Source organism: Ranitomeya imitator, chromosome 1 (genome assembly GCF_032444005.1).
Source record: "Ranitomeya imitator isolate aRanImi1 chromosome 1, aRanImi1.pri, whole genome shotgun sequence".
Lineage (NCBI taxonomy): Eukaryota > Metazoa > Chordata > Amphibia > Anura > Dendrobatidae > Ranitomeya > Ranitomeya imitator.
In genome coordinates, this window is record NC_091282.1 from 1,105,272,098 (window position 1) to 1,105,284,764 (window position 12,667).

Genomic DNA, 12,667 nt, shown 5'->3' on the forward strand with positions numbered 1-12,667 from the left:
TGTTGGGTCAAAGTGCTCACCACACCTCTAGATAAGTTCCTTAGGGGGTCTACTTTCCAAAATGGTGTCACTTGTGGGGGGTTTCAATGTTTAGCCACATCAGGGGCTCTCCAAACGAAACATGGCGTCCCATCTCAATTCCAGTCAATTTTGCATTGAAAGTCAAATGGCACTCCTTCGCTTCCGAGCTCTGCCATGCGCCCAAACAGTGGTTTACCCCCACATGTGGGGTATTGGCATACTCAGGACAAATTGTACAACAATGTTTGGGGTCCATTTTCTCCTGTTACCCTTGGTAAAATAAAACAAATTGTAGCTGAATTAAATTTTTTGTGAAAAAAAGTTAAATGTTCATTTTTATTTAAACATTCAAAAAATTCCTGTGAAGCACCAGAAGGGTTAATAAACTTCTTGAATATGGTTTTGAGCACCTTGAGGGGTGTAGTTTTTAGAATGGTGTCACACTTGGGTATTTTCTATCATATAGACCCCTCAAAATGACTTCAAATGAGATGTGGTCCCTAAAATAAAATGGTGTTGTAGAAATGAGAAATTGCTGGTCAACTTTTAACCCTTATAACTCCCTAACAAAAAAAAATTTTGTTTCCAAAATTGTGCTGATGTAAAGTAGACATGTGGGAAATGTTATTTATTAAGTATTTTGTGTGACATATCTCTGTGATTTAATTGCATAAAAATTCAAAGTTGGAAAATTGCGAAATTTTCATAATTTTCGCCAAATTTCCGTTTTTTTCACAAATAAACGCAGGTACTATCAAATAATTTTTACCATTGTCATGAAGTACAATATGTCACGAGAAAACAATGTCAGAATCACCAGGATCCATTGAAGCGTTCCAGAGTTATAACCTCATAAAGGGACAGTGGTCAGAATTGTAAAAATTGGCCCGGTCATTAACGTGCAAACCACCCTTGGGGGTAAAGGGGTTAATAGATCTTGTAATAATAATAATTTCCATAATTTGATGTGTTTAAAAAAAAAATGTTCCTGTGCTGAGAATCTTATAAATGTGCCCCTGCTGAGTAATGGCCATGTCTGACTGTGCGGGAACATGGTCTGATCATACCACAGCTCCTGGGCAGGGGGAGGATGCAAAAGAGAGTATACGGGCAGGATAGGATGGGGTCACAGCTGATTCTCTTTTGGGGAACGTTAACAATGTTTTACTTCACAGAGATGATCCGCTGTGGTCCCATGCTGTCCTGACTGTATACTCTTGTGTCCTCCTCATGTGGTAGGATCAGACCATGTTCCTGTACGCTCAGACACGGCCATTACACAGTACACAGCAGGGGCACATTTATAGGATTATCTCCGCACAGGAACTTTTAAACACATCCAATTGTGGAAGTTATTACTATGCAAAAATCTATTGATTAAAATTAACAGTTCGTGGGAAAACCCCTTTAAGGAATAATAATTTTATATAGCAGCAACATATTCCGCAGCGCTTTACATTATAGAGGGGACTTGTACAGACAATAGACATTGCAGCATAACAATAAACACAGATCAAAACACAGCAAGAAGAATGAGGGCCCTGCTCGCAAGCTTACAAGCTATGAGGAAAAGGGGAGACACGAGAGGTGGATGGTAACAATTGCTTTCGCTGTTCAGACCAGCCATAGTGTAAGGATCTGGTGTTCATGTAAAGGTGCATGAACCAGTTAACAGCCTAAAGCTATGTGCACACGCTGCGGACTGGTGTGCGGATTTTTCCGCACTGATTTTGATAAATCCGCAGGGCAAAAACATTTTTTCCTGCGGATTTTACGTGGTTTTTGTGTGGATTCTACTGCGTTTTTTTAAAATATAGAGCAGGTGTTAAACCGCTGCAGATTCCGTACAAAGAATTGACATGCTGCGGAAAATAAACCGCTGCGTTTCTGCGCTTTTTTTTTCCGCAGCATGTGCACAGCGGTTTTTGTTTTCCATAGGTTTACATGGTACTGTACACCGCATGGAAAACTGCTGCGGATCTGCACAGCGTCAAAAACGCTGTGGATCCGCAGTAAAAACCACAACGTGTGCACATACCCTTAATGTGTAACCATAGAGACACAGAGGGCTATTAACTGCATAAAGTGTATGAGAACATGATGCGAAGAACCTGATTATGGTTGAAGTTTTTTTGAATGGGCCACACAGGGATAGTTGGGTTAATGCGTTGAGGCGGTAGGCCATTCTGAACAAATGCGTTTTTAGGGCACGCTTAAAACTGTGGGGATTAATCATATTAACCTGGGTAGTGCATTCCTAAGAATTTGCGCAGCACATGAAAAGTCTTGGAGATGGGAGTGGGAGGTTCTGATTATTGAGGATGCTAACCTCAGGTCATTAGGAGGAGAACGGAGGGCACGGGTAGAGTGGTTAACTGAGACCAGGGAGGAGATGTAGGGTGGTGCTGAGCCATGGAGTGCTTTGTGGATGAGGGTAATAGTTTTGTACTGGATTCTTGAGTGGGTGGGTAACCAGTGTAATGACTGGCACAAGGTAGAGGCATCGGTGTAACGGATGGTGAGAAATATGATCCTGGCTGCAGCATTCAGGACAGATTGGAGCCGGGAGAGTTTGGTAAGAGGGAGGCCGATTAGTAGAGAGTTACATTAGTCCAGACGAGAATGAATAAGTGAAACGGTAAGAGTTTTTGCAGAGTCGAAAGTAAGAAAAGGGCAAATTCTTACATAGTTATTAAGGTTGAAGGAAGACTATAAGTCCATCTAGTTCAACCCATAGCCTAACCTAACATACCCTAACATGTTGATCCAGAGGAAGGCAAAAAAAACCCATGTGGCAAAGAGTAAGCTCCACATTGGGGAAAAAAATTCCTTCCCGACTCCACATACGGCAATCAGACTAGTTCCCTGGATCAACGCCCTATCAAGGAATCTAGTGTATATAACCTGTAACATTATACTTTTCCAGAAAGGTATCCAGTCCCCTCTTAAATTTAAGTAATGAATCACTTAAGCTTATATCATTCATCCCCGGACGAAGCTATACGCGAAACGCGCGTCGGGTTGCTGCTACCACCGACAGGTAATTCTCCTGGCTGCTATCCTCGCACTTGCTATACTATAAGCTTTTACATATATGAGTTTACATTGAGATAGGTTTTCTATCCGTATCTGATCCTCTTTTGTTACTGCCTAGCTGTATACACTTTTCAAGTTATCTAATCTCTTTTTAGACACGGATTTAGCACCATATGTATTATATTGCATACATGGTTTCTGTTGCAAAACAAATTTTTGGACCATATAATTATTTATAATGAGGCTGGTTTTTGGCTAAGGATCTTTGTCCTAGCATATAGTTTTCCCTGCAGCACTTTACTTACCTTACTATGGTTTATTTTGGAGGATCTTCACCTTTTTGACTATACTCTATATGTTTTATGAGGATATTGTTCGGTAGAACTATCTAACATGCCTGTTTGATGTTCTAATTTATGCGCAATATATGCTACACCCATATCTGTTATTACTTTATTATTAGAAGTCCTTTTGTGACTCTTTTTACCATTTTTGCTCTATATTGCGCATTAATTATTATTTTTAATTGGAGTTACTTAACCTATCTATTTTCTCTACATGGCATAATTGGCATTCTTACATTATGTTTTACCTGACGGTGGTTATTCTATTTGCATATTTTTCTGCCCCACTTTTTATCCGTTTGAATATCTAGTGTATATATGTGTTCTAATAAAATTTGACTATTTTATGGCTATATTGCTTCTAATTTGCTTTTTTTGATGTTTATTCCAATTTGGAGCATTGCCATGTAACTAGGCAGGTATTTCTCCTACTTTTGATGTCCTGTTATTATAGAGTCTTTAAAGATTAAAAATAATGGTCTATCAATGACTGTACTTAATTCCTGCAGTACTCGGGGGTGTATCCCATCCGGGCCCGGAGATTTGTCAATTTTAGTGATTTTTAGACGCCGCCGCACTTCCTGCTGGGTTAAGCAGGTGACATTTAATTGGGAATTTTTATCACTAGTCATTTTGTCTGCCAGAAATGTTTTTGAAGTGCAGATAAATAGAGTGAGCCAGTGATCGAATATGGGAAGCTCGGAATCAAGTATGACCCCAAGGCAGCAGGCATGTTGCTTGTGAGTAATGGTGGAACCACACATGGAGATGGCAATGTCAGGCAAAGGTAGGTTAATAGAGGGAGAAAACACGAGGAGTTCAGTTTATGACAGGTTCAGTTTCAGCTAGACGAGGACATGATGTTGGAGACAGCGGTAAGACAATCACTGGTGTTTTCTAGAAAGGCAGGCGTGATGTCAGGAGAAGAAGCGATAATTGGGTGTTGTCAGCATAAAGATGGTGCTGGAAAACAAATTACTGATTCTTTGCCCAATAGGGGCGGTTTACAAAGAGAAGAGGAGAGGGCCTAGGACTGATCCTTGAGGAACCCCTGCAGTAGTGGGAAGGTGAGAGGAGGAGGAACCAGCAAAAGATACAGTGAAGGAGCGGTCAGAGAGATAGGAGGAGAACCAGGAGAGAACGGTGTCCTTGAGGCCAATGGAGCGGAGCATAGTGAGGAGGAGCTGATGATCCACAGTGTCGAATGCTGCGGAGAGATCCAAGAGAATTAGCATGGAGTAGTGACCATTAGATTTAGCTGTTAGTAGGTCATTAGAGACTTTAGTGAGGGCAGTTTCAGCAGAGTGTAAGGCTATGTTCACACGTTGCGGATTTTACCGCGGATCCGCAGCGTCTTTGACGCTGTGGATCTGCAGCAGTTTCCCATGTGGTTTACAGTACCATGTAAACCTATGGAAAACCCAATCCACTGTGCACATGCTGCGGAAAAAAAAACATTTGGAAACGCAGCATTGTTTTTTACACAGCATGTCAATTCTTTGTGCGGATCTGCAGCGTTTCTGCACCCATAGACTTGCATTGAGTCGGGCACTTCCGCAGCAAACCCGCAGATGTAAAAAAGATCTGCCATTTAGCTGCGGATGAAACGCAGATCGGGAGGAGGGAGTGTGTGTGCGGGCGGGGTCTGTGGGCTGTCGGTGGGTCTGCGGGGCTATCGGGGGTCTGAGCGGGGCTGCCGATGCGTCTGCGGGGCTGTGCGGTGGGGGTCTTTGGGTGTGTGTGCAGGCATCGTCTGATGGGACTCCAATTCCATCGGGTTGTGCCTGCTACAGTGACAGTGATTGACACATTAGCCAATGATGGGACAGTAGTAGTCCCATCATTCGGCTAATGTGTTGAATGTAAAAAAAACAAAAAAAAACAGTACATACAACATATAACAAGTACATATTTACAGTACAAACGTATGTACAGTATGTTGTATGTACAGTATGTTGTATGTACTGTAAATATGTACTTGTTATATGTTGTATGTACAGTATGTTGTATGTACAGTATAACAGAACATACAACAGAACATATAACACAGCACATACAACATATGACAGTACAACATACAACAGAACATACAACATAAAGTACATACATACAACACATACATATAAACATACAGTACATATACACAACACATACAGTACATACAACATAGAGTACATACTCACCATCACCTTGATTCCCGAAGCCCTTGCTCATCTGTAAAAATATTAAAATAATAAACAAACAATATACTCCCTGATCCGCAGAAATCCAATTAATACGAGTGTCCCACGACGATCTCCCGTGGAGAGCAGCCACATCAGCTGATGCAACCGCTCTCCAGGGGCTACGACGATGCAATGACGGAAGGTATCCTTCCGCACTGTATCCCTCTGCCTCTGAGAAATAGTCCCTACTCTCACTTGTGGCATTGCTGTGTGGGAAAATTCACACGCAGCTTTGCGATAAAGTGAGACCAATGAACTCAGGTAACCTCTTCAGTGATGCACTGCAGGAGCCATGGTCTCCTGTCAGTGTGTCACTGGAGGCCTATAGAGCAGTGATTATCACCCGATGTCAGTGTTCTATAGGGGAGATTGTCGTGGGACACTCGTTATTAAATGGACTACGGCGGAAAGGGAGTATACGGTTGGTTTATTATTTTTAATTTTTTTGCAGGCGATCGAGTATGGTGAAATTAATAATATTAAAATACTCTTTTCTGGCTGTGTCTTTTTAACTCTTTCACTACTATAGGATTAGTAATGGATAGGTGTCTTATTGACGCCTCTCCATTATTAACCGGGCTTAATGTCACCTTACAATATCAAGGTGGCATTAAACCCTTATTACCCCATATCCCACCGCTACAGGGGAGTGGGAAGAGAGGGGCTAAGAGCCGGATCAAAAAACGCACAAAAATACGCACCTGCATTTTCTGCCAAGAGATGCAGAATCCGCACAAAAAATTCCAGAGGCAAATCCGCAACACGTGCACATACCCTAAAGGGCGGAAACCAGTTTGAAGAGGGTCGAGAAGAGTTATCTGAGAGATAGCGTATAAAACGGGAGTGGACCAGGCGTTCGAGGAGTTTGGAGATGAAGGGAAGATTAGAGAAAGGTCTGTAGTTAGCTGCACAGTTTTGGTCAAGGGATGTTTTTTTTAACTATTGGATGTATGATGGCATGCTTAAATGAAAAGGGAAAGATACCGGAAGAGAGAGAAAGGTTGAATATTTTTGTTAGGTTAGAGGTGACAGCCAGGGAAAGGGACTGGAGCAGATGTGACGGAATGGGGTCACTGGTGCAAGTGGTTGGGCAAGAAGATGCAAGGAGCCTGATTACTTCTTCTGTGACTGGTTCAAAGTCAGAGAGTGAGCTAGATGCAGTGGGGGAGGGAGGACAGTGCATGGTCTGAGGGGATTGGGAGATAATTTCCTGCCGGATGTGGTCAATTTTTTCTTTGAAGTAATTGGCCAGATCGTCAGCGCAGAGATCCGTGGTTGGGGTCTGCACTCTTGGGTTGAGTGGGGAATGAAAAGTGTCAAAGAGATGTTTAGGGTTGTTGGACAGTGAGGTGATGAGGGTGTTGAAATAGGTTTGTTTGGAGAGGTGAAGGGCAGAGTTGTATGTTTTAAGAATTAACTTATAATGGATGAAATCTTCGGGCAGATTAGATTTTCTCCACAGACGTTTGGCGCACCTGGAGCAGCGCTGCAGGAAACGTGTTTGCAGCGTGTGCCACGGTTGTCGCCGTCTGTGCCGAGTTGTTCTATGTATAGGAGGTGCAATTTCATCCAGGGCACTTGGCAGGGTTTCATTGTAATGCTTCAGTGCAGAATCAGGACATGAGATGGAGGCGATAGGGGCCAATGAGTACTGCAAGTTCTTCATAAGTTTCTGGGTGTAAGGGCTCCTTTCCACTTGCGAGACATACGTCCGTGTCTCGCAGGTTAAAACCAAGCTCTGGTGCCGGCACTCCAGAGCGGAGCGTGCAGCTCCATGTATTCCTATGCGGCCGCACGCTCAGCTCTGGAGTGCTGACGCCAGAGAAGGGTTTTAACCTGCGAGACACGGAAGTATGTCTCGCAAGTGGAAAGGAGCCCTTAATCAAGAAATACATGCAGCTGCACACTCCGGTCCTGAGTGCCGGCGGCAGTGACGGGTATTGATGCGAGAGACTCGCATTGCACTCGCAAGTGTGACCCTGGCTTAAGGTCATATTCACTGACAGCAAGAAGAATCCGATACAATACAATGTATATTAAAATTGTCTGCTTTATTATAGATAGAATAAATGTTCCATATTGATCCCAGAATACCTCTGAGTATTTATTTTGAAAATTAAGAAATAAAAAGTTAGTACAATAAATATTAAAATGACCTTTAATAAATTAACCACTCTTAAAAGATTACAGGTCGCTGCGGTAAGCAGAGATTGTAGTACGCGTCCGCGGCCCAGAAATCAGCGCCCTTCCATCCACACCATCCCTGGGGAAGAGAAAATCATTAGCTTTCTTCATAGTGTAATATAGACTATTCAGCAATATCATCCTGTAGGACCAAGTGATGTCTATATCTCCCAGTTTCCATACTTTGGAGATTGACGCACATTCTGCATAGGTAGATGCCATAACCAAACATAATAGGAGAATGTGGACCAGGCGCCAGCATCCATCACAGGTCATAGACTGATCAGCTCTAATTACATGGCTAATTTAACCGCTTCAAGACCTTTTACATAAAAAAGTACATCAAAGGTCATGTCCCTGCTTTTGATGCGGTCTCCGATGCTGAGCCTGCATCTTTCCTCCACACATGATATCTGATATGTGGTCTTGTGCCTCAACATCCGTGGGTGGAATCGTGATCCACCTGCAGCTGTTAACCAGGTAAATAGCACTGTCAATCAATGACAGCGGAATTTAAAGTGAACCTGTCCGCACGATTTTACTCAGTGAACTACAGATACTGTCATATTTGTGCTGTTACACTGATTACAATGATCCCTGGGGTGAAGGAATCAGTCTTGTGGTTCTTGTGTAATCAGTGTTAGAAGTTTTGCAGCTAATGATATGCCCGTCCTCCGGGGCAGAACTGTAGGCAGAGTCTTATCTTTCTGCTCTTAGCCACAGAAACCTGAGTGTCACTGCAGAGGACGCGGAAGACGGAGCGGCGCCCGGAACGAGGAAAGGTGAATATCACGCAGTGCTCCCCCTCCCTATTATACTCACCTGCTCCTGGCTCAGTCCCTGCATCTCCGGTCGCTGACAGCTTCTTCCAGCGTTGAGCAGTCACCGTTACTGCTCATTACAGTAATGAATATGCGGCTCCACCCCTATGAGAGTGGAGTCGGGTCCATATTCATTACTGTAATGAGCGGTACCATGTGACCGCTCAACGCTGGAAGAAGCAGTCAGAGACCGGAGATGCAGGGACCGCACCAGGAGCAGGTGAGTATGTCACAGCCGCCGCTCCCCCTGCCCCGCCGATCCCCCTTGGACAATGACTCGAGTATAAACCGAGAGGGGCACTTTCAGCCTAAAAAAATGGGCTGAAAATCTCAGCTTATACTCGAGTATATACGGTAGCTTCCCTTCATGACACAGGTGCTGCTGCCATTTTTTATAACACCACAATAACAGCTACACTCGATTCGGCCGCCCCCCTCATGCATAGCAAAACTCGTACAATCAACAGGCAGCCCTGGCTGACCAGCCTAACCAAAAAACTGAGACAGGCTTCCAGGGTCGCTGAGCGGAAATGGAAGAGATCCCACTCTGCCGAGCACTTCATCGCATACAAGCAGTCCCGCACCAGCTTCAAGTCCACGCTCACTGCCGCAAAACAAACTTATTTCTCATCTCTCATATCCTCCCTGTCTCACAACCCTAAACAGCTTTTCAACACTTTCAATTCTCTACTCCGTCCCCCAGCACCTCCTCCCTCCCCCTTCATTTCTGCTGAAGACTTTGCCTCTTTCTTTAAACAGAAGATCGATACCATCAGAGAAAGATTTGGCACGCAGCGCCCACTGCCCCTCTTAGCTGCTCAACCCTGTTCCTCCAAAAAAAGCTTCTCCACCATCACAGAAGATCAGCTCTCCACCCACCTGTCTAGATCACATCTCACCACTTGCACGCTTGATCCGCTCCCGTCCCACCTCATCCCTAACCTCACCACAGCCTTCATCCCAACAAAAACACACCTCTTCAACCTCTCACTCACAACTGGTGTCTTCCCCTCATCCTTCAAACATGCCAAGATCACACCCATCCTCAAAAAGCCCTCCCTCGACCCATCCTCTGTGTCTAGCTATCGCCCGATATCTCTTCTCGTTTATGCCTCAAAACTACTGGAACAGCATGTCCATCGTGAACTGTCCTCCCAACTCTCCTCCTGCTCCCTCTTTGACCGGTTACAATCTGGCTTCCGACCCCATCACTCAACTGAAACTGCCCTAACTAAAGTCACCAATGACCTACTAACCGCCAAGAGCAAGCAACACTACTCTGTCCTCCTTCTGCTGGACCTGTCTTCTGCCTTTGACACTGTGGACAAGTCCGTCCTGCTACAGATTCTATCATCTCTTAGCATCACAGACTGGGCCCTATCCTGGATCTAGTCATATCTAACAGACTCAACTTTCAGTGTCTCCCTCTTCCACACCACCTCCTCACATGGCCCCTTGTCTGTCGGTGTCCCTCAAGGCTCAGTTCTGGGACCCCTACTCTTCTCCATCTACACCTTCGGCCTGGGACAGCTCATAGAATCCCAAGGTTTGCAGTATCATCTCTACGCCGATGACACGCAGATCTACCTATCCGGACCTGACCTCACCTCCTTAGTTCCCAAAATCCCACACTGTCTGCTATCTCGGCCTTCTTTTCTGCTCGCTTTCTAAAACTGAACATGGACAAAACAGAATTCATCATCTTTCCCCCCCATCTCACTCTACCCCTCCATCAGACCTATCCATCAATGTCAATGGCTGCTCACTTTCCCCAGTCCCGCATGCTCGGTACCTCGGGGTGATCCTCGACTCTGCTCTCGCTTTCAAGCCATATATTCAAGCCCTTGCCTCCTCCTGCCGTCTCAAACTCAAAAATATTTCCTGTCTCCGCGCATTCTTCCACAACGAAACCACAAAAACACTAGTGCACGCCCTTATCTCCCGCCTTGACTACTGCAACCTCCTACTCTCTGGCCACCCCTCTAGCTCTGGCACCACTCCAATCCATCCTACACTCTGCTGCCAACTAATCTACCTGTCTCTCTGCTATTCCCCAGCCTCTCTCCTATGCCAAGCCCTTCACTGGCTTCCTCTCATCCAGAGGCTACAGTTCAAAACCATTATTATGACATACAAAGCCATCCACATCCTGTCTCCTCCATACATCTGTGACATGGTCACCCGGTACTTACCTACACACAACCTCCGATCCTCACAAGACCTCCTTCTCTACTCCCCTCTCATCTCTTCTTCCCACAACCGAATCCAAGACTTCTCCCGTGCTTCCCCCATACTCTGGAACTCTCTAACCCAACACATCAGACTCTCGCCTACTATAGAAACCTTCAAAAAGAACCTGAGGACTCACCTCTTCCAACAAGCCTACAGCCTGCAGTGATCCTCAACCTTACTGAACCACCGCACAACCAGCTCTACCCTCTCCTAGTGTATCCTCACCCATCCCCTGCAGACTGCGAGCCCTCACGGGCAGGGTCCTCCCTCCTTCTGTACCTGTTAGTGCCTTGGTTTTTGCTCATGCTTATTGTATTTGTCTACATTTACCCCTTTTCACATGTAAAGCGCCATGGAATAAATGGCGCTATAAAAATGTCTAATAATAATCATAACAATAATAAAATTGCATACATATTAGGGTGAAAAACACAAAGGATAGTCAAGATGCAGATTTGAATATACACTTTGATCACCTGACGAATGAGAAAAACACTCGTTCAGCAGGTGAGTATATTTTTTGTTTGCCTAAAAGATCATAATTTTCGGCATTATTTCTTCCTGTGTAAACAGGACATGCTGCCGAAAACAATGGCAGCCTATCTCCACACAACAATCTATTACAGATCATTCATTTCGCATCTGAATCATGGCTGGCCTGTGTGAACAGGTTAATAAATAAGCGTTAACTGGCAAAAATGTAGACAGTCCACGGACACTTAAAGGGAACATGTCACTAGGTTTGACCGATAAGAGATACGGCCATCACCTTTCGGGGCTAATCTACAGCATTCTATAATTCTGTATATCTGCCCCCAACCCGACCTATAAGAGAAGAAAAATAACTTTTATTATACAGTGCTGTGCAAATTAATTGGGACAAAGCACAAAAATAAAATGTTATAATGCACTGTTACATACTAATATAAACCTATGAGAGTATAGTCCGGATCCTCAAAATACCCAAAAGAAAAAAAAAAAAAAAAAAAAAAATTCTAAGGACTATGTACCAAAATGGAAGCAGAGCACCAGAATTTACAAATATAACAAATTTTATTAAATATCATGATAATAAAAATCACATCACATAAATAGTAACTCTGAGAAAAACCAAAAAAAAAACAGACAAAGAAACAGAAGAAAAATATAATGCCAGGCAGCAAAACGCAGGGAAAAATCCGCACCACTGTAGATATCCTAATATAAAAAGCCCCTATCAGGGATACCATATGTAAACACAGCCATAATTAATTAAATCGAAAAAAGGACTTAATAGAGATGGTTCAAAACATGGTGTAAAAAAGCTAGGATAATATAGGCTATAGTGTGCACCAGAATAACTGACTGGTTTGAACCACTAGCATAACAGGTACAGAGGAGGGTAAACATAAGTATATGATCCTACTATACCTGTAGCCATGGCTGGTCTCTAGAGGGTGGGTGAATCCTGCTGCCGTGCTGCCAAGCGCCTCGACGCGCGTTTTGCCCGATGAGCTTCGTCAGGAGGCGTGGCTAGTGCGGCAGAAGAAGTTCTCTATATAGTGCGTATATTAAGATTTTAATAGAGGACCGGTGTGTGGCAATTAGTAAATGTCATAGAGCAGGTGTTGTCTTTAGTGCGGCTATGCCTACTGAGTAGTTGTCTCATAGTAACTGCAAGGAAAGGGCTAACTATTGCGGAGTAAAAAGTTGAGAGAGGACCCTTAAAAGATTGCACCAATGGCAAAAAAATTAAAATTAACTTTTTCCACTGGCTAGTTGACCAAGATTTATTATATATTAAAACTGGTTTGAATCACTGACG

At 43.9% G+C, this 12,667-nt stretch overlaps 1 protein-coding gene across 1 annotated transcript in view; it reads right to left on the reverse strand.

Annotated features, from left to right (window-relative positions):
• Positions 1 to 7,766: 7,766 nt before the first annotated feature.
• UFSP2 (UFM1 specific peptidase 2) overlaps positions 7,767 to 12,667 on the reverse strand; it is a 47,082-nt gene continuing 42,181 nt past the window's right edge. Inside the window, exon 12 of the mRNA XM_069744332.1 lies at positions 7,767 to 7,889. Coding sequence (XP_069600433.1) covers positions 7,803 to 7,889 — 87 coding nt within the window. The 3' untranslated portion in view covers positions 7,767 to 7,802. The remainder of the gene's footprint in view (positions 7,890 to 12,667) is intronic.